The following is a 22242-nucleotide window of genomic DNA, read 5'->3' as shown; positions in this document are numbered from 1 at the left end:
CAAGCTGCACATGAGTCTGGGAGGTGTGGTCTGGTCAGTTCACATCAGAATCCACAGAAATATCGTTCTTCAAACCACCCCTATTATTATCCAGGATGAAAGAATCTGTTCAAATTGGTTCTCTAAGTGTCTCATTTCCCCACTCTCAAATTTGGTTCCCCACATTTTGCAGCAATCTGCTTACAGAATCACATTGATCCTCCATCCCTCATGATCAGCTTAGCTTAATGGTTGCCATCAATTTCATTTTAATTGATTTTAATTAATTTTTATAATGAAATGTTTTTAGAATGTTGTACTATTTTATTGTTGTTAGCCGCCCTGAGCCCGGCTTTGGCTGGGGAGGGTGGGATATAAATAAAATTTATTATTATTATCACTAATTGCAATCAAGAAAATGACATGTTTGACGTGCCTCATTCTCTCTAGGGAATTTCTGAGGCTATTGGTGTGGCTTCAAGCACCCATATTTCCCAGGTGCTGAGGGCAGTGCGGGATTTTGGCCGCGCGGCCATTGCAAGGAAGACTGAGACGTCTGAGGTAAGTGAGGAAGGAGCATAGCAAGGGTGTAGGTCAGCCATCCCCAGCCTGGTGCCCCTTCCCCATCCGTCTGTTTTGAATTGGAACTCCCATCAGCCCCTGACAGCATGGCCAATGGTTAGACGAAGGTCCTGGCAAATTGGATCCTTAGCAGCTATTTACATCCACACCAAAGCATGTGAAGCAGCCTCTGGGTTCCTCTGATCTAGGAAAACAGAGCTGTGTTGGAGAAGAACAAATCCTGCCCCATTTCCAAATATGCTCTTTTTCAAGGGATGGGATCCTTACCATTCCAAAAAGGCAATTAGATCTGCTCATCCTCTCAGTATGGAAGCCAGACAACTTCCTCTGTGGGTATGTCTCAGTCATCCTTCTGAAGTGGGCTCCAGCAGTCCTGTCTCTGTGGCTCCAGATCCTAGATCTGATCTGATCCCTTGGCTCAGTCAGTCAGTCAAACGGAATCGTTAGAAACCATTGGTCATCCCCAGAGTACATGCAATACAAAAGTACACTGGCCCATGTTTTTAGGTTGGTTGTCAGATGGTTGGTTGGCATTTCCTCAATAGTGGAAGCTAATGGGGGACCCCAAGGGTCATCTAGTCCAAACCCCTCCAATGCAGGAATCTCAGCTCAAGCATCCCTGAGAGATGGCCATCCAACCTCCAACGGAGAGTCCACAACCTCCCAAGGGAGAGTGTTGTGCTGTCAGAAAGCTTTGAATGAAGAACCTCTTAGAGTTTGGAAGAGGGGACACCACTCCAACTGAGGGGAGGGAGCAGAAACCAAGAGAGAAGGTAGTCGGCAGGCTGGGAGAGGCAGAGAGAAAGAGGGGAGAGGTTTCAGCTGCATCCCGGGGCAGGGCAGCTGCCAAATTTGCTCTCGTGCAAGGGTTCTTCTGCTTACGGGAGTGCCTGCTGGCCCCATTCAACTATGTTCTAGAGTAGACCCATTGAATTTAATGAAGATGACTAAGTTAGGCCCATTCATTTCAACAGGTCTACTTGAAGCAAAGCATAGTTGAGTGTCACTCTCTGTGTTCACCTCCATATATTTGTCAATTAAGCAAATTATTACAAAGGCATAGTAACTGCGTGCGGATCTAACAGTTCCATAACCTGAGGGGGCCTTGGGGTCATGTGCCCCCGACTCTCCAATTCTCCAACCCAGCTGGAAGGGGATCAGAACCTTTTCCTTCCACTTTCAGTTAACTTCCCTCAAGCTTCCGGTCTCCTTTTTGCAACTGTGCTAGAGGAGAAGGGAGCAGGAGCCGATGAGTCCAAGGCTCATTCACACAATAATAAACCATAGTTTATCACAGAGGTAACCAAAATGGTGCCCTTCAGATGCTACAGACTGCAACTCCCATCCCTCCTGACCACTGGCCATGCTGGCTGAGGCTGATGGGAGCTAGAGGCCAACCTATGTTGATGCCCTCTGGTTTATTGTTACATCTGAACGCAGCCCTGAACTCTCTTGTGCTCTGCCATCCAAGAGAAATGAAACCCAGGAGTGTGGTACCCCTGGATTTTTGCTGTGAGTTGGGAAATGACCAAGGAAATTTCCCAACCCTCACTATGGAGAAGATGAGCAGATCCACCCAGTTCATTTTAATTTTAAAAAAGCAGCTCCCATGGAAAAGAGCACCAGTGGTCAGTCTACCCTACACTGTCCTGTACTTTCTCCCTGGTTGACTGACCAAACCCAAAGAGAACACCTTCATGGTTCCTCGTCATCCTGGGAAAAAATTGACCAGTGGGGTGTCACAGGGTTCTGTCCTGGGCCCGTTGTTGTTCCACGTTTTTTTTAAAAATAAATGACTTGGATGAAGGAATTGAGGGGATGCTCATCAAATTTGCAGATGACACCAAACTGGGAAGGGTAGCCAATGCCACAGAAGACAGAATCGGGATTCAAGATAACCTTAACAGATTGGAGAACTGGGCCCAAACTAACAAAATGAAATTCAGTAGGGTCAAATGTCAGGCTCTACATTTAGGCAGGAAGAACCCGATGCACATATATAGGATGGGGGAGCCCTGGCTTGCCAGCAGTTTGAGTTTCCTGGAGGAAAAAAAATACAAAATTTGTAAGTCTGCACAACAACTTGTTGTTGTTGCTTAGTCGTTTAGTCGTGTCCGACTCTTTGTGACCCCCTGGACCAGAGCACGCCAGGCACTCCTGTCTTCCACTGCCTCCCGCAGCTTGGTCAAACTCATGGCTGGTAGCTTCGAGAACACTGTCCAGCCATCTCGTCCTCTGCCGTCCCCTTCTCCTTGTGCCCTCCACCTTTCGCACAACAACTTACTGACTACTAATATTTTCCCAGCTGCTAAAAGGTCCCAACTAAATGGTGATTTGTCTCCAATTGCACTTAAGGTTCCCAAACTCACTTTCCCCATTCTTTCCCTCCAGAATACTAGCGAGACCAATGCCAGTATCACCGCCATCCTTTGCTGCGGGCAAATGGCATTTGGGGCACGGCAGGATGAGCTCCCCCTTTTCATAGACCTAATAACACAGGAGCTCCTCTTCCAATTCCAGAACAGCAGGAAGGTATGGCTCTGATTATCACACGGACTCCTGTTGTTTGTTCTCTCAGCTATACCATACTTTTCCGTGTATAAGACAAGGTGTTTTTTATTATTATTAAAAAATGATGTTTAAAAATGAGGGTCATCTTATACACAGATAGTGCATAGGGGGGACATGGGTTTGGTTGCCGCTGCAAGCCGGAGATAGTCAGTGGCTATTGTGCGTGTTATTGGTGGCTGCGGCAAGGGGTGGTGTTGACTGGCTGTCGCTGCGGAAATTGGGAAGGCGATTGGCAGTTTCTGCCGGCGAGGGACAGACAATAGGTGGGTTTTGTGACGTGTGTAAGTGGCAGCATAGGTCCAGCGGGTGAGCAATTTTTGGAATCCCCTCCACCCAAATAGCTGAACAACTGTGGGTAATCCTCCCTTCCAAAAGCTCAGCAACTCTGGGCAATCCCCCCCCCCATTTTCTTAATTGGGAGTCCCCCCTAATAGGGGGTGTCTTATACATGAAAAAATACGGTACATCCTGCCTTTCTCCTGTCATATTACTCCAGGAGGTGTGCAACCATTTCCCCCGTGGTCACCATCCAGGCACTGAGCAGACCTTGCACCACATTGCCTTCAGACTGTGCCCTAGGGCAGGGTCTTTGGCTTCATCCACCGAAGGCTGGTAGACTGGGGTGTATACTGGCTCCACCCTTAGGACCAGATGGGGCATTACAGTGGTACCTTGGTTCTCAAACTTGATCCATTCTGAAACCAAAGTGTTCCAAACCAAGGCACGCTTTCCCATAGAAAGTAATGCAAAATGGATTAATTCTTTCCAGACTTTTTTAAAAGAAACCCTAAAACAGCAATTCAACATGAATTTAACTATCTAACAAGACCATTTCTGGGTTAGGGTTAGGGTAAGGATTAGAATTAGGGTTAGGGTCAGTGTGGCTTTATGTTTCCTTGTGATTTTGATTCAAACTCAATTTTATAAAATCCCTTCTCCTTTCAGAACGAGGATTTGAAGAAGAGCTTTATGAAGGCAGCAACTCTAATAACCCAGGCGCTTGTGCAATCGACTGTGGGACATGTCACCTTCCCCCACAAAGAGGAGCTCACCTTCTGCATCATAGTGAGTAGAAAGAAAAAGAAAAAAAGAGGGGGAATCTCCTGGGGTTTCTTTTCAGAGCATTTTTTCTTAGAAATAGCTGTGTAGGTCTAGCTCTGGGTTGCATGTTCTGACCATCTGGCCCCAAACCATTTCTGGGTGGTCACCTTCTGCTCCAGCTGAAGTTTCCAAACCCTCTTGAAAGGCAGCCCTCCATTGTGGCAACCTCAGCAGCGCCTAAGGAAAAGAAGCTAGGTTCTCCCCGGAGGAGAGGGCTGTCGAGGGCTCCCAGCCATGATTGCTATGTTCGACCTCCACAGAGGAAGGAAGCCATGTTTCTGCATATAGTTGCTGGAAGCCGCAGGCGGGGAGAGGGCTCTTGGGCTCATGGTCTGCTCCCTGGACTAGATGGGCCCTTGGCCTGGTCCCGAAGGCTGGTCTTCTGCTCTTCTTATGGGGTAGAGCTCTGCCCAGGAGAAAAAGGGATCTTATTCCCAGATCCAGGAAGCCCACTCTTCTCCTCTAGGAGGACCCACTTGCCAATTGCAAAGAAGTTGTCAAGTGGGCTGGATAGAGAGCACACCTCAGGGCTTGGTGTGGTGGTGGCGGCAGGGATGGCGCCTCCAGGTCCCTGACATGCTGTGTGCTTCCCCACCACAGGAGGTTATCAAAGAGGAGCCAGTGGCATCACTCACCATCCTGCACCAGGCAATGGAAAACATCACTCGCCTGACGTAAGTACGGCCAGGCACAGTACATATTTCTTCACCAGGTTTATGGACTGCTGGGTGCTGATCCTTTCCTCTCCCCTTCTTTCTCTTCTCAGTGCCTTGAGACCATGCATGGGCCCCCTGCTCCGGGCTCAGCTGATCAAAAACACCATCCGGAAGGTCTTCAAATTGCCATCCTTTCAGGTTACGAAGATCAAAGCTGGGAGCTCTGTGCCACCAACGCAGAGCCAGGTGACTGGACCTTCTGCTTCTGGAGGAAAATGGGGTTGCCAGGTTAAAGGATTTGAGGGCAAAGAGTCTGAGCCGTGTAAGCCGCAAAGAATGCTGCCTGAGACACTTGACCCATCACAATGATGTAACAGCCAGAGACTTGGGGTGTATATTTTTTATTTTAATCATGTTTCCATATTTATTGCATTTCACCTTTGCTAGAATGCATCCACGTATGATTCCTGCATGCCTGCATTTTGTGACTCTCATGCCTCCCTCCTACGCTGCATTTAATTTAATTTGTTTGCTTGTTTGTTTATATGCTGCCCATCTGACTGGGTTACTCTAGCCACTCTGGGCGGCTTCCAACAAATTAAAACACAGCCAGATGTCAAATATTTAAAACTTCCCTATGCAGGGCTGCCTTCAGATGTCTTCAGACGGAAGTATAATGATGTATCTCTCTGACATCTGATAGGAGGGTGTTCCACGGGGTGGGCCCCACCACCAAGGCGGCCCTCTGCCTTGGAACACCCCAAGGAAGTTGAGCCCAGTGTGGAGTCCTGTATCTTTATATCGCATGACCTGTAACCTTACATACATCAAGAAACGTTTGATGTTTATGACTCTTTGTGTGCCGTGCTTGAACCCCTGCATAAGCTTTGTTACAAATTTGGGCTAGAAGGCTCCAGAGCATATGGGATTTCCATGGGGGTCTTCAGCTTCTAAGTGCTTTTGCTTCTCTCCTTCCAGGACTGTTATCAGCCGACTGTCTACATCTGGCTCAACATGCTCACCAGCTTGCTGTCGGAGGCCCCCTCTCTGGAGACGCTGCAGGAGATATTAGTGGTAAGGGAGCCCCCAAGGTGTCAGAGCAGGGGGAAGCAGCAGCTCCCATGCCGGAGGACAGACCCTCTTGAAATGATTGCACGGGGGGCATCTGTGGCCAACTCGCTGGTTGTGGGTGCTGATGGTCAAGTGGGCCTCTGTTCTGCTAGCAATGCTTGTGCAAGGCACACAAGATATGTCCTCTGCTGATGGCGTATGGGGAAGGGCCGTGGCTCGGGACAGAGCATCTGTCTTGCATGCCCAAGGTCCCCGGTTCAGTCCTCAGCATCTCCAGGTGGGGCTGGGAAAAGGCTCTCTGCCTGAAAGCCCAAAGGGCCAACTGCCAGTCCTCATTACCTGTGGATCAATGGCTGGGCTTAGTCTAAGGATGCTTCCTGCATTCCATTGCTATGGCTGTGGTGAGGTGTATGTTGTATTGTTGCAATTATCACACACACAAACACACAAATGACAGATTGCAGGGCGGTTCACAACATAAAAATACAAAATCAGAACAGAAAATGCATAATAAAACAAAAGCAACCCAAGAGCCAATTAATATCTAATTCTACTAATGCTTTTTTTTAAACGGCTTCTTTTTTCTGTGTCTTTAGTTGTTCTTGTTTTGTTTGTAAGCTGCCTCGAGTCCCTGTCTGGGAAAGAGGTGGGGTATTATTATTATTAATAATAATAATAATAAACAAATTGCAGCAAACTTTCTCCTTTACAAAACAACCCCTTTTTGCAATTTGTCCCCTCTATGAAGCTTTGTGAATTTGCAAACCTGGATTAAGGGTTGTCCTTCCATGTGATGACGATGATTTCTCTCTCACAGCACACAAATGGCTGGATTGACTCCACAAAAATCAGTGAGAGGCAAAGAGCAGTCAAGACCACCAACGTACTCATAAAATATGCCTCCGAGCATTTGGACTTTGATGTGAGTGACCAAGGCTTAATGCTGCAATTTCAAATCATATTGCGTTGGAAAGTTCAGGTGTGAACTAGATGAAAGCTGTATGGCATGGCCATCCCAGGGAAAGGTGCCAGCCAGTGCTATTTTTCTAGAAAAAGAGGTGCCAGGACTCACCATGAACTCACCTCCCTCCTTCTCTTATAATGGCAAGAGTGCCCACCTGAGAGGTGGCAGTGTTAGCTATTTGCAGTCTAGTAGCACGGCAGAGAGCTTGCTGGGGAGACCATGCATTAAAGAGGGACTCACAAATAACTTAAACAAGGTTTTAATAACAAAAACAAAAACTCCTAAATACACCAACAACAAACCAGACCCAACCACCAACCCATCCCCCAGGGTAACGGAAGAGCTAGGTGCTGCTCCTTATATACGACACCCAAATGCTGACACAGCTTAATCAATACAACTCAGCACCTGCTATGTTTCACAGCTGTAAAGCTGGGTCTCGTTATTTTGCTCTGGCCCTTGCTCTGGCCCCTTAAAGACATACACAACTGGTGGAACAATGATGAACCTTTACATTTAAAATAAAAAAATTCCTTCCAGTAGCACCTTAAAGACCAACTAAGTTAGTTCTTGGTATGAGCTTTCGTGTGCATGCACACTTCTGAAGAAGTGTGCATGCACACGAAAGCTCATACCAAGAACTAACTTAGTTGGTCTTTAAGGTGCTACTGGAAGGAATTTTTTTATTTTGACTATGGCAGACCAACACGGCTACCTATCTACTACTTTACATTTAAAGAAACCATTCAACATTTCCCCTGCGGTTCATCATTGTGGAACAAAATCGTAAAGCATATTTTGTACATGTCTTTCATGAGTAACCTTTGGAAGTGCTTTAGTAAAAATGTCTGCAATTTGATTGTCACCTGGAACATATTGAAATACAACCATTTCATCAACAATTAGTTTCTTTACAAATTCTAAACGTAATTGTCAGAGTTGCTCCCCGATCCTAGCTCACAGAGGATCACGCTAGCCAGCGATCATTAAGTAAAGTCTTTATTGAGTTACAGTTTCCATTCTCAAGCTGCTGCGTGCAACTCTACGTCTTATAGTTAGATCGGCGAAGCTCCGTCTGAGTCTCCGCCCCTTGCGCACCAACTTAATATCCTAGCCCTGCTCCACCTTTTCCGCCTGACTGTTCTCCTCTGCTCCTGAACCCCTGACAGTAATCTTAAGACTCTAGTGCGCTGCGTATTGGTCTCTGAACATAGGATAGCGAGTCCACTCTGGGAATCAAGGTAAACTTTTACTGGTAGTGTTACTTGCATCTGTAGGTCTGCGAATACTTGCAGATACCATTCTACATCACGAGTGGCCTGAACGCATGCACATAATTCACTCTCTGTTGTGGAGAGACAAATAATGGTTTGTGTCTGGGACTTCCATTCAAATGGACAACCGTTATAACAAAACACCATACCAGACACACCCCTGCAATTATTTTGTTCCACTGCATGAGATGCATCGCAGAAAATTTCAAAACCTTTGTCAATACATGATGTAAACTGCAACCTATAATGTTTGGTATGTTTAAGGTACATTACCACTCTCTTAAGAGCAGAGAAACATTGCGTAGTGGGCTTTTCCACAAATTTTGCCAGAAAGTGAAAGGCATAAGTTATATCTGGCCTTGAGATTCTTTGAATGAAATTTAGCTTGCCTATAGCAGAACGATACAAAGTTTTGTTAGGAAATGGCTTATCTTCACCTGTAAAGGTGAAACCACACACCATAGGCGTATCCTTCCCATTTGCATTTTCTTAAACCCATTTTGAATCAATAAGTCTCATATCTGGGGTTTGTGGTACAAGAGACCAGGTGTTATGCTCTTTTAAAGAAGCTATCTCAGAGTTGATAGCTTTATACCAATTTACAACTTGGTGCTTAGGTAAATTCTGAACATCATTGTAGCTTTTTGGCTCAAAAACCGCCTTATTGGCATACACAGTATTTAAATGTTCATCTGCAATGGATGTGCAGTCCTTTTGCAAAATGTCCCTGCTTATTGCAGAACCAATAACACTTTGCAGCTTTAAATGCAGCCGTATCACCACAAGTTTGCATATGGCATTTCTCATTCTTTCTGGAAACAGGAGTGCTTATGGCACAAGCCTCCCTTCTATCCAACTCGCCCATTAATCTTGCCGTTACCCCTTCCACAGTTAATTGTGCTGGTGGAACGGCAGATATCTGGCTAGCTACACCATCAAAGTCCTCATTAAGGGAACAAAGAATGATAAAAACATACTGAATATCAGGTATCTCCATGTCCCTTTGAATTAATTTGCAGCGTATTGCCTCCAGACATCTCAAGTGTGCTGCCAAATCACCACCAGGCTGCAACTTGGTCTGGTACAGCTGCTTGAAAAACATCAATGCAGACGCTGACTCTTTTCTAATATGCACTGCTGCAAGACTGTCCCACATTTCTTTGGCAGTTTTCTTATTTCTTATATAGACTACTTGCTGGTCGCTAACTGCCAAATTAATTATTGCCCTGGCTTTTGCATCTCCTTTCAACCAAGCATTAGTTACAGGGTCAGGAGGGTCATCAGTTACATAGGTCCATACTTCTCTTTTTTAAAAAAGTAATATTTATTAAAGTTTCAAAAGGTACAAAAAACAAAACAAAAAGACAAAGAAAAACACAGAAAATTCCACCTTTAAAATCTCATTTTCAATAACTTCTTTTCACAACTTCCCCTCACCTCCCCTTCTTGTATTCCAGATCCAATTATTTGTTCAATAAGTTTTTATCCCTAATGTCTTAACCTTAATTTGTTAGTGTGTTTATTTGTATTAGATTTTAACCCTTAATTCATTATTATATTTAGTTCAGTTTATAAATCAACTTTTAATTTATATACCTTAATCATATGTAAAAAACTTTTTCTAAGGTTGACCCTATTTCCCTTCCACGAATTCCCCATTCTTATAATGATAAACAACATGAAATTTGACACAGCATAAAAAAGATCAGGCCCCCTTTGGATTTCCAAACCCCACCCTTCTCTCCCCGGTTTCAATCCCAAACCGTAGTCCATTTAGTCCATCTATTTAGCCTGGTGACCTTACGTCCGAGGCTCTCAAATCTCTCTCAGTCCCTTTCACCCGGCTTCTTTGAAAGTCCCTTATGATTGACACCCAAACTCGAAGGGGCACTCTCTCTATAATGTCCATGATCCTTCCAGCCAAGCCTACTTGTTTAAAGGTGGAGCTCAAGCTCTGTTTCTTAAATCCATGTGTCCCAAAGACTCCAGCTTCCACCTTGGTCGAGCTTGAAACCATCTTGACAGGCCTCCGGCTATCGTTTACCTTCTGTGACGTTTCGGCCGCCCCTCCTTTCTGCTCCTCCTGTTCAGCAAGTATCTTTTCCTCCTCTTCAGTCTTTGGTTTCTTTTCTTGTCCAGCTGCCTGTGTTTTGAACATCAAGTCTTTTTCCAGCTCAGAAGGTATATTTACTGTTGACTTCGGTTTTGTAGGACTTGTAGACAAAACATGGCCTTGCTCATACATCTTTCGCAGCTTTCCCATGAGAAAGACGACCTCATCCAGATCTGCCAGAATTTTCCGACCTATTTCCATTCTTGTAATGTCCGTGAATCCCCTCTAGAGGGATTCTGGTTACTTAGTATTCCTTTCACTTCCAATCCAAGAGTCAAATTTATTTGTATCAATCGTTCTTTACTTTCAATACCTTGTAATGATATGACCGGCTAAACCAAAACTTTCAGTTTTTTTCGACTTTGACAGCTAATTTGACAGCTGTCAAAATCTTCTGTAAACCCTCAGCAGGCTCCTTTCACGGGTTACTCCCGGTCTCGGGAAAAGTGGCACTTAATCAAAGCAAATAAACTCTTGTCCTCCAGCACAGTAACTTAGACTTTTAAATCCGTGGAAATTAATAACTTTTATCCAATCAGGGGAAAAAACAGCTCTTCTCTCAACCTTAGTTGGCAAATCCTTGCTTTAAACTGTTTACAATGGGGGGGGAGACGGACTTCCTCTTTGCACCTCCCCCGCTCGTGCCAGATCCACAAAAAAAGAATAATTTTAGTCCAATTTCCAAATTACTCACGGGTTGTTGTTCTTGATTTTGAGTCCAAATTTTTTTAAAGGAAGATGTCAGCGCTCTCCGACAAATGGCATGCGGCTTCGCTCGGCAGGGGAAGCAGTAGACTCACAGCACCGCGCCACTCCCCGTCCCCCGTTCCGTAGCCTTTAAAAAGGCTCCTTCGCGGGTTGGGAGGGCGCTAACGGTGCCCGCCGAGTCACCATGTCCATGGGCATCCGCGCCCGTGGTTTTTAAGGGTCCCCGCGTCGCCGGCGCGGCAAGACCCAGCCCCTGTCGAGCAGATTCCCTCCGGAGCTCGGAGGGAATCCGCCATTAGCCGATTGCGCTAACCCGGAAGTCCATAGGTCCATACTTCTCTAGAGGTCAAAAGCGCCTCCACCCGAAAAGACCATAAACTATAGTTCTCATCTGTTAGCTGTGGGAACACCAGAGCCTTCTCGGCTTCTGGAACCTGGTCAACCATTCTGGAACTCTTCCAGACCCACAGAAACTACACTAACAGGAGAAGGAGTTTTCAAACCTTTCTCAGAGTCCAAAAATATGCAGTCATCCACTCAGCAGCTGGGCCCATAACCAAAGATGTTAGCTATTTGCAGTATAGTAGCACTGCAGAGAGCTTGCTGGGGAGACCATGCATTAAAAAGGGACTCAAAAATAACTTAAACAAGGTTTTAATAACAAAAACAAAAACTCCTTATACACTAAATACATCATCATCATCAACAAAACAACAACAACAACAACAACAACAACAACAACAACAACAACAACAACAACAACAACATCTTTATTGTCATTGCCCCCTCTCGGGGACAACGAAATTACTTGGCTGCTCCATCCACCCAGGTAGGGCACTCCACACAAAATCAAAACAACTATAAAAACACTAATTAAAACAATACAGTATAATACAGCAAGGAAGATTAGATGACTTTCAAAGTCCAGGCTTCCCATTCAGGGCCGAGATCGCTCTGGAGAAGAAGCTGTTCTTAAGACGGCTCGTTCTTGTCTTCATCGTCCTGTATCTCCATCCCGACGGCAGGAGCTTGAAGAGACAGTGACCAGGATGCGATGGATCTTTTACTATGTCCAGTGCCTTCCTATGGCACCTTGTGGCATAAATCTGCTCTAAGGTGGAGAGTGGGCAGCCAACAATGCTCTCTGCTGCCTTAACAACTCTGCACAACCCCAACCTGTCCTGGGTAGTACAGCTTCCGTACCACACACATAAGCCATAAGTGAGCACGCTCTCAATGGCACAGTGATAGAAGGCAAGCAGCAGTTTCTGCGGAAGATGGTTTTTCCTTAGAATTCTCAAAAAGTACCGTCTCTGCTGCGCCTTCTTCACAAGCCCCCTTGTGTTGACACTCCAGGACAGATCAACAACAAACCAGACCCAACCACCAACCCATCCCCCAGGGTAATGGGAGAGCTAGGTGCTGCTCATTATATACTACACCCAAATGCTGACACAGCCATTCAACATTCAACCCTTCAACAGCCAGAACTGAGTTCCAGTGAGTTCTGGCTGGGGAAAAAGCCCTGGGGCAAGCCTAGGGTGGGCCACCTAAGCACAGCTCTCTTGCCCTGCGCCCCTCTGCCACCTTTGCCGACTGAAAGCATGCCAGATGGTTTTCTCTTGCTGGGCTCTGTGGGACGAGGGCTGACTGTGCATCTCTCTCTCTCCACCTCCTAGGTATCCCAGGATTTCCCCCTTCTTGGGCGGCTGGTGGCGCTCTTGTCCCTTCACCTCACAGACAACGTGAAGGAGATTGGCCTGCAGTCAGCGGAGGCCTTGTACCATCTCCATTACATCATGATAGCCAAAATGGGTGAGGGCGATGCTGGGAAATGGCTTGTTTCTTGTAAGCCGCAGGGTGGGAGGTCTGTAGCCCTCCAGAGGCTGCTCCAACTCCCATCATCCCTGAGTGTTGCCCATGCTGGCTGCTGCTGGGGTTGATCAGGGAGTTCAGGAGGGCCAGAATTCGTGCCAGCACTGGCCTAACGCCAACACCCTGTTGGCCAGAGACGAGAGGGCAGTCTTGGGGGAGGGATTCACTGCTGAAGAACATCAGAAAAGCCTTCTGGCCCAGCCCAGTCCAGCATCCTGTTCCCACAGGGGTTGACCAGATGCCTGTGGGAATCCAGCAAGCAGAATTCAAGCTCTTTCTACTCCTGTACTTTGCTGCCTCTGACCATGGAGGCAGAGCATAGCCATCCTGGCTAATAGCCATGGGTAGCCTTCTCTTCCATGAATTTGCCTCATCTTCTTTGAAAGCCATCTTGGTCCGTGGCCATCAGTGCCTCCTGTGGCAGGGAGTTCCAGAGTTTAGCTGTGCACTGCAAGAAGAAGGACCATCCTGAAACTTCAGTTTCATTGGAGGTCCAGTTGTTCTCATGTTCTGACGGTGAGAGAGAAAGCTTTCTCTCTCCACTTTCTCCATGCCATACATTGTGTCTCCTCTTCCTCGCCGTTTTTCTAAACGGAACCCCCCCCAAATGCTGCAACCAGCTCCACAAGCACCCCAGTCCTTTTGGTTGCCCCCTTCTGAACCTTTTCCCCAGTTCTGAATTATAATTTTTGAGGTGAAATCAATAATTGTTTTTGTTGGTCCCAGTGGGAAAACTGGAGGTTTTAAGCAGGGAGCACTAATGCTGGTTTCTTTTGCATGCATATTCCAAAACCCGACCCTGCTTAGGTAAAGAACTGGCAAAGAGGGGGAATAAAAATAAGAAAGGCAACATGGTCAGATGGGTCCGAGAAGACTTCTTCATCCCTGGGCCCTCCCTCTTCCACTACAACATCGCAAAAGTGGCCAAGGTAGGGGTGGCTTTTTGTACTCTTTATTGCTAAGACCACAGCCACTCCCAGTTAGCAAAGATTTTGCTCATTCGGGCCAATGGGGCCCTGCCCCACCAACTTCAGCCTGCCCTCAGGCAGCCCACACCTTCTAGGGATGAGGGAGAGATTCAGAGCAGTTCACACTGGAAGCCAAACTATCAAATCAAGGCTTTCAGAAACAATAGGAGAACTGAAACACAACCCGCCTTTGAAATTCACATGTCCTTGAATTTCGCAATGCCAAACAGTGTGTAAAAAAATACATGCGCGAGCTATTAGTGTAAATAACATTCAGAAATGCATTGTATTAGAATCAATTGCTCAAAGACAAGTGCCCGGTAGCCTGAACTGCATGCAGAATTCTACTTCTTGACATTCTGCCAGGTGCTGGGAGACCTGGGGTTCAGATCCCCACTCAGCCCTGAAACTCACAAGTCAGTCCCAGTCTCTCAGTCTAACCTGCCTCGTGAGACTAAAACGGGGAGGAGAGAGAACCATGCAGGGGCTCCTCAGGGCGGAAAAAGAATAGGGAAAGCGGACTCATTCGGAGCATCTTTCACGAGGCACGGCCAAGCCAGTGAACTATGCCAACCTTGTGGTGGGTGTTTTTGTTGTATATTAAGAACTAAGCACACAGCCGGCAGGTTCCCACCCAGTCTGTTTGGCATTGGTTATATAACGGATAGCCACTATTATTCACCCTCTCTGTTCCTGCGAGAATTTTTTTTAAATTTTCTAGTCTGATTTTAGATTGAACCTCTTCATGTTCCAATGTCATAACCAATTTAAGATGTGGATCGAAAATAGCAAGGCGTCACCTGACTTTTAGTTTTGTTTGTTGTAAAATCTTTCAGCTACTTAAATAAACACATAAATAGAATCACTGAATTGTAGAGTTGGAAGGGACGCGGGGGTCACTTAGTTCAACCCTCTCAAGGCAGAGTGGAGATGTCTTTCACTTGGTTTGTGAAGGCACCCTTGGACTACTGAAACGTGGTCAGAGTGTGGAGCAGAAGAAAACTCCCTCTTCTTTCTTCTCTGTGCCAGGCTTTTGGGGAGCACCTCACGCCCAGCCAGATCAACGAAGTCGTGTTGAAGGCGATTGACAACCTGACAGTGGAAGACAGAGCCGTCTCTCAGGCTGCAGGAAAGCTCCTAAGGTCCTTCCTTGAGGAATGTGGAATGGAAATGGAAAGCGTAAGGCTCAAAACGGAGGCAGGGGGAGCGGGTTTCTTCTAAATTAAACATTCTCTTCGGACTTAGAATTAGCTTCTTTCTGGGAAGTAAGAAGGCATTGTGTGGGAAGTAAGAAGAGCCAGTGTGGTGTAGTGGTTAAGAGCGGTAGTCTCGTAATCTGGGGAACCGGGTTCGCTTCCCCGCTCCTCTACATGCAGCTGCTGGGTGACCTTGGGCCAGTCACACTTCTCTGAAGTCTCTCAGCCCCACTCACCTCATAGAGTGTTTGTTGTGGGGGAGGAAGGGAAAGGAGATTGTTAGCCACTTTGAGACTCCTTCGGGTAGTGATAAAGCGGGATATCAAATCCAAATTCTTCTTCTTCTTCAATTTCCGTGTCTGTGGCTCGCGCCTCTGTTTCCATCCTGCTGCAGTTCGGCATCCAAAAATCAAACACCCTGTTTTTCATCTCGCTGTCTGCTTTGGCAGTATTTTAATTACATTATTCCACCCTGTTCATTTCAGTGCAAAGGAAACACAATATGGGCAACACTGAGGTCAATTAATAAAACTTTGCTATGATCAAAATGATACCCTCCCAAAACTAACCTACCTATTCCAAACCCTCCCAATCTGGATTCCCCCAACACAACTCCGCAGAGGGCAGAGAAAACTACACTCTTTTATCTTCTCACATAAAAAAACAAAAATAAGCCCCAAATACCTGACCTCCCCACCTCAGAAGGAGGATGGGGAATCCCCAACATAGAAGCATATTACATTGCCAGCCAAATACTCCATATAATCCCATATATACTAGAAGATGAGACAAAACAATGGGTACACCTAGAGAGGGACATAATTGAAAATACCAACCCCATCCCCACTAATCCCCCTGCCCTACCACCCATTATTCCACCATGCAGCACAAAACCTCCAGATAAAAACCTGGCAAACCAAAGGCTTATATCGCCTAATAGACTTCTGTAAAAATAACAAACCTTTGTCAACACAAGAAATACAAGACAAACTAGAAGACACCCAAATGCCCTGGTTAACACATACCCAATTACATGCCCTCTTAAACAATCCAACAATAAAATCAGCAGCAACTAGGCCCCTGATAACCTTTGAAAACCTCCTCCTAGCAACAAAGGGAAACGGTAAAGGGATGGTATCCGCAATATACAAAATACTACTCCAAAATCCCACAAACCCCCTAGACGGAATAAAAAAACAATGGGAGAATGACATAGGCTATGAGATTAACCCCACTCAATGGATCAGAATGTGGTCTAAACCCCCCCTTTAAATCCACATCAACGAAAAGAACTCACTCTGAAACTCACCTACAGGTGGTACCTAAGACCAAGAAAACTAGCGCTAATATGCCCAGGAACCTCACCAAAATGCTGGAGAGGGTGCACCTCCACAGGCACATACCTCCACATGTGGTGGGAGTGCCCCCAAATCCAACTATTCTGGACAACAGCCATACGAGAAATATGTAAAATAACTAAGCAAGTATTAGACATCACCCCAGAACTGGCCCTACTAAACATCTTCCAAGACAACAATGCCCACTTACAGGACAAAGAACTCATAACCCACTGTCAGGGGCTGCCTCAGGTCTCAACTCACAAAAGACCAACGCCAAGATCTTCTTATATACAAGGATGTTTATTGCAGTTCATTATTGGTTCCACAACCGAGGCGCGCAGCCCCGCGTCTCTTAGCCTTAGACGTTTGAAGTCCCCTCTGAATCGGTCCCGCCCCTACACCAGTTTAAGAGGCTTGTGCTGGTCCACCTCTTCCTGTCTTTCCTTTTCCGCAGGGTCTTTCTGCCCCCCTGGGTTCCTTCCCTCCTGCTTTCCCCTGAAGTGGATTCCTCAGATGCCTGCTCCCCCCTCCTTCGTGCTTTGGGACCAGGCTCCTCCTCCGGGCTCTCTGCATTTCCGCGCGCCTCCACATTTGAACTTGGCGCGCGTTCGCTACCCCTGACCTTCCTCTTGACACTCACACTACTCCCTGTACTACTCTCCGCCCCTTCTGGCAGGACGTCCTGCCCCGATCTCCTTCCCCTGTCTCCTTCCTGCTCTGCTCCGTGTGTCACACTGGGAACTCCACCCTCTTCACTCCGTTCCTGCTGGGAAGCCGGCCCTGATCTCCCACTCCCACTCGGGGTTTCCCTGCTGCTTCCCTGCTCCTGGCAAGTCCCCCCTGTGACCCCCCTTGGCCTGACCAGGGGCGCCCCCTTCTGGGAATCCTCCGATTCACTTGAGAGACTCATGGAAGACCTCAAGTCATTGTCATCCTCTTCCTCACTGTCCTGGGATTCTTCCCCATCGCTCTCCATCTCCCCCCTCACCTGCGCCTCTGTCCCTGAACCCCTGGCATCCATCCCCCCCTCGAAGTCCCCCCTTCCCCCCTCCCGCTGCTCGGGCGCAGGTTCTGGGGGCTCCGTCATTGCGGAGACACATTGCCGGACACAGGTCGTCGACGTCGATCTCCTCTGCTTCCAGTTCATTGTATGTGTGCTCGAACCCATGGTCCTCTCCCAACATGTTCACGTCCTCCTCTCCCCCTGTTGCCTGGGTGGGGTCTGCTTGCCAAGGCCCCATCTGCCACCTCGTGCGCCAGTCCTCTTCTGGTAGGTCGTCCCACCAGTAAGAAGGGTCAGTGTCCACCCCCGAACACGATCCCCTTGGAGGGCTCGACTCTGGCGTCGTCTCCTCTGCGGAGGAGAACCCTCGGAAGGTGCTGGCGGAAAGTGTGGGCGTGAAAAGCCAATCGTCGAAAAACTGTGCTGGCATGGGCCTGTGTGGGAAAAGGGCATGGAACTCGTCCTTGAGGAGGGGTTCGTCCAAAGCGTAGTCTGGCACCCAACTGTTGGCGCTGGCCGGAGCGCCCTCTCTGGCGAGAAAATATTCTACTCCCTCTTCCCCCCATCTCGAGTCCAGAATCTCTGTGACCTCGTTGATTGGTTCGGCCCTAGGTGACCTCCCCCTCTTGGGCGACTCTCCGTTTGGTTCTGGTGCCGTCCCTGACTCCTGAAATCTGTGTGGGGCCCTGTAGGGGGTGAGCAACGACCTATGAAAGACCGGGTGCATTCTGGAACCTTCGGGGAGGGCCAGTCGAAACGCTACGGGATTGATCCTGGCCTCAACTTGGTACGGCCCTAGTTGCCTGTGTCCTAGCTTCTTTTTAGCTAACGACTTGGCCGGCACTGCTTGGGCCGCTAACCATACCCAGTCTCCCACCTGGATGTCTTCCCCCTCCCTCCTGTGTTTGTCCGCCTGCACCTTATAGGCTTGTTTAGCTAGCTCCAAATGTCTCCGTAGCTCGTCGTGCACCTCTTGCAATTCTGCTGCGAAATGGTCGGCCTCCTGTGGTGCCCCCTCCCCCATCGTTACGAGCCCCGGGAAGGTTCTGGGATGCCTTCCATTGTTAGCGAAGAACGGCGTCACCCCCGTAGACGCGTGCTTCGTGTTGTTGTAGGCAAACTCAGCCATCGGCAGGTAATCCACCCAAGCCGCGGGTCGCTGATTGGCGTAACATCTCAGGTACTGCTGCATGATCGCGTTGACCCTCTCTGCTTGGCCGTTGGTCTGCGGATGTCTCGCCGACGACAGGTTGATTTTGACGTGCAGGATCCCTAGGAGCTTCTGCCAGAAACTGGAAACAAACTGGCGCCCCCTGTCGGACAGAATGGACCGTGGCAACCCATGCACCTTGAACACGTGGTCGATGAATAGTTTGGCTGTCTGCTCCGCTGTCGCCACCTTCGCGCAAGGAATAAAATGCGCCATCTTGGTGAACAGGTCTACAACCACAAGTACCGCCGTCTTGCCTCGCGAACTGGGCAGATCAGTGACAAAGTCCAGCGCCACCCTCTCCCACGGTTGCAGTGGCGTCTCCAACGGTTCCAGCAGTCCCGCTGGCTTCTGGTGCACTGGCTTGGACCTTTGGCACGTGTCACACCTGGCGATGTAATCCGCGACCTCCCCTCGCATCTGGGGCCACCAAAAGTCTCTGGCCACTAATTCCGTTGTCTTTTCCTTGCCGAAGTGGCCAGCGCTGGGTGCGTCGTGCAACTGCTGCAGAACCTTCGCGCGGAGATCGTCTCCCGGAACATAGAGAGCGCCTTTACGGGTCAGCAGGCCGTCGCGTATTTGGAACTCGTCGTCCTTCGCTGTGCCTCTCCGCACCTCTTCCATCTTGGACTGTGCGAACGGATCCGCCTGCAACGCGCGACGCACCGCCTCCAGGTCCACGGCGGCTGAAGCGCACGCCCACGCCTGCGGTGCAAAAATGTGCCTGGCTGCCACCGGTGCCGCCTCCTCGAGATACTGCGGTTTCCTGGAGAGCGCATCTGCTATGACATTGTTGTCGCCTGGGATGTACTCTATCCTGAAATCAAAATCCGCAAAGAACTCCGCCCAGCGTATGTGCCTCTGGCTCTGTAGCTTCGCCGTGCGCCAGTACTCTGGGTTCTTGTGGTCCGTGCGGACCTGCACGGTGTGCTTGGCTCCGATGAGGAAGTGCCTCCATGCCTTGAAAGCTGCGTGGATGGCCAGCAACTCCCTGTCCCAGATGGTGTAGTTCTGTTCCGACTTGCTGAGCTTCCGGGAGTAGAAAGCGCAGGGCCTCCAGTTCCCCTGCGGGTCTTCCTGTAAGAGGACGGCCCCCACCGCTCTGTCAGATGCATCAGTTTCCACCCGCATGGGCCTGCCGGGATTCACGTGTAACAGCTGTTCTTCGGACGCGAAGAGACTCTTAAGTCTCCTGAAGGACTGCTCCGCCTGGTCCGTCCAGGTGAACAACTTCTTCTTGGAGCTGAGAGTGTCCGTGATAGCTGCCGTCTCCCTGGTGAAACCCCTGATGAACTTGCAGTAAAAGTTGGCGAAGCCGACGAACCTCTGGACCTCCTTCTGAGTTCGCGGGCTCTTCCAGTCCAACACCGCGTGGACCTTGGCGCTGTCCATGGCTAGTCCCCTGTCGGACAGCCTATAGCCCAGAAAATCCACCTCCGTCACGTCGAATTGGCACTTCTCCAGCTTGGCGTAGAGCCTGTGCTCCCGTAGCCTCTGCAGGACCTCCTTAACGTCACTCTCGTGCGCCTCCGGCGATTCCGAGAAGATCAGAATGTCGTCGAGGAAACATACGCACTTCTTGTAGAGGAGTCCCGCTAGCACGTGGTGCATAAAAGCTTGGAAAAAGTGGGAGCCATTTTGGAGACCAAACGGCATAACTCTGTATTCGTAGGTGCCCAACGGCGTGAACATGGCCGTCTTCCACTCATCACCCTCTCGCACGCGTATGAGATTGTATGCGCCACGGAGATCCAACTTGGTGAAGATCTTCCCTTTCCTCACCGTCCCGAGCAGGTCGTCAATCTTGGGCATGGGAAAGGCTGCAGGCTTTGTCTTCGAGTTTATGAAGCGATAGTCTACGATCAGCCTTTTTTGGGGCGTGTCCTTCTTCTTCACGAAAAACACAGGACTGCCCCCTACTGCCTTTGATTCTCGGATGAATCCCCGCTGCAGGTTGTGATCTATGAACTCCCTGAGCTCCTGCATCTCATCCTCGGACATGGAATACAGCTTCGCAGTCGGTAGCATTGTCCCTGGCAAGAGGTCAATTGCGCAGTCGTAGGGCCGGTGGGGTGGCAACTGGTCAGCCTCCTTCTCGCAGAAGACCTCCAAAAACCCCTTGTACTTGAGGGGTACTGCTTGCGCCATGCTGAGCCTCAGCTGCTGCCCTTCCTCTTGGCCCTCCTCCTCTTGACCGGTCTGGATGCAATGCTGCGCGCAGTAGGACGAGCCGAAGGTGAGCTGCCGCTGGTACCACGCCATGGTTGGGCTGTGCCTATCCAGCCAACTCATGCCTAACACTATAGGCGTGTCTGACAGGCGGGTGACGTTAAAACTGATGACTTCTCGGTGATTGCCAATCTGCATCACCATGGGTGGCGTCTGTTGTACCACCTGCCCACCCAGCAACTTCCTGCCATCCACCGTGACGACGTTCAAAGGCAGCGTGGCTGGTAGGAGCTCTATGCGATGCTGCTTGACGAATTGCACCCCCACGAAGTCTGCGTTGCTCCCACTGTCAATGGTAATGGGGACTTCCAGGGTGCGTCCATTAGGTAGCTGGAGAGTTGCAGTGAGCTGCACCACTGGCTTGGGTGGCAGGGGGTCTGTGGGCTGCAAAAGCGCTGGGGACTGCCCTACTGACTCGCCTGGCTGTGCCCCAGCATCTCTGCTTCCAGCCAGGCATTGCCGTTTCCCTGAAACTGCTCTTCTTGTTGTGCTGCTGCAGTTACTGTTGCTAAGGCTGCAGTGTGCTTGTGGAGCCTCTGGGGACACTCTTTGGCCATGTGCATCCCACTGTCACAGATGTAACACTTCCTGTTCCCTCTAGGAGGCTTCTTCTTGACTGTTCCGGATGCTGGGGCTCCGGCAGCTGACAGAGCCTTTGCACTTCCCAGTTCCATTGGTTCCTCCCCTGCCAGCAGCTGAGGTGAGGGACGCGTACGTCCTGGATCTCTGGGAAGGAAAGGAGGCACTCTAGACGGTGCGTGAAGCTGGCTACCCCCCTCATTGCACCAAGGGCGTTCTTCGTGGCGTACTCCAATGGCGAGCGCCCGCTGCACCACTTCTGCCAGGGTTTTAGGTCTGTCCCCCCTTGCCAGTTCGTCTTTCACAGGGCCAGAGAGCCCCTCCCAAAACAAGTCTCTGACTTCCAGAGAGTCTTTCTCCCATCTCAGCACATTCAGCAAGGCGAAAAAGCGAGCATGGTACTGACGTACTGTAGCCTTGCCTTGCCTTAAACCATGCATCTCTTGGCGTGCTACATCCACATCCATGGTAGATTGGAAACAAGCGTCCATGCATTTGATAAATTCATCGGAGTCCCTTCTAGCAGGGCAATCCTCGCGCCACAGATTGCGCAGCCAAGCCCTCGCTTCCCCATGCAAGTGGGACACAATGAAACCCACTTTCTCCTCCTCATCTTTAAAGTCGTCGCGAAGCAAATGCAACACATATTCTACGTCTGATCGAAAACTGGGGTATTGCTTCAGGTTCCCATCGAAGTGGGCTACCAAGCTGCCACCCCTTCTGCCCAGGGCTACTCCAGCAGATTTGGTTCCCGGGAACCCCACTTGGCATGCATGATCCCACCTGGCTTGCAGATCTTGGCACCGCTTCTCCGCCTCTTCCC

At 49.0% G+C, this 22242-nt stretch overlaps 1 protein-coding gene across 1 annotated transcript in view; it reads left to right on the top strand.

Moving 5' to 3' along the window:
* The first annotated feature begins 2975 nt into the window (after positions 1-2975).
* LOC309536249 (maestro heat-like repeat-containing protein family member 7) overlaps positions 2976-22242 on the top strand; it is a 30706-nt gene continuing 11439 nt past the window's right edge. Inside the window, exons 1-7 of the mRNA XM_082230282.1 lie at positions 2976-3093; positions 4078-4197; positions 5868-5963; positions 6778-6882; positions 12699-12834; positions 13768-13823; positions 14892-15041. Of these exons, the coding sequence (XP_082086408.1) occupies positions 3004-3093; positions 4078-4197; positions 5868-5963; positions 6778-6882; positions 12699-12834; positions 13768-13823; positions 14892-15041 (753 nt within the window). The 5' untranslated portion in view covers positions 2976-3003. The remainder of the gene's footprint in view (positions 3094-4077; positions 4198-5867; positions 5964-6777; positions 6883-12698; positions 12835-13767; positions 13824-14891; positions 15042-22242) is intronic.

This window comes from Podarcis vaucheri (genome assembly GCF_965113315.1).
Source record: "Podarcis vaucheri genome assembly, chromosome: 1".
Lineage (NCBI taxonomy): Eukaryota > Metazoa > Chordata > Lepidosauria > Squamata > Lacertidae > Podarcis > Podarcis vaucheri.
Note: the sequence above shows the minus strand (reverse complement) of the source record. Positions and strands in the feature narration are given on the sequence as shown.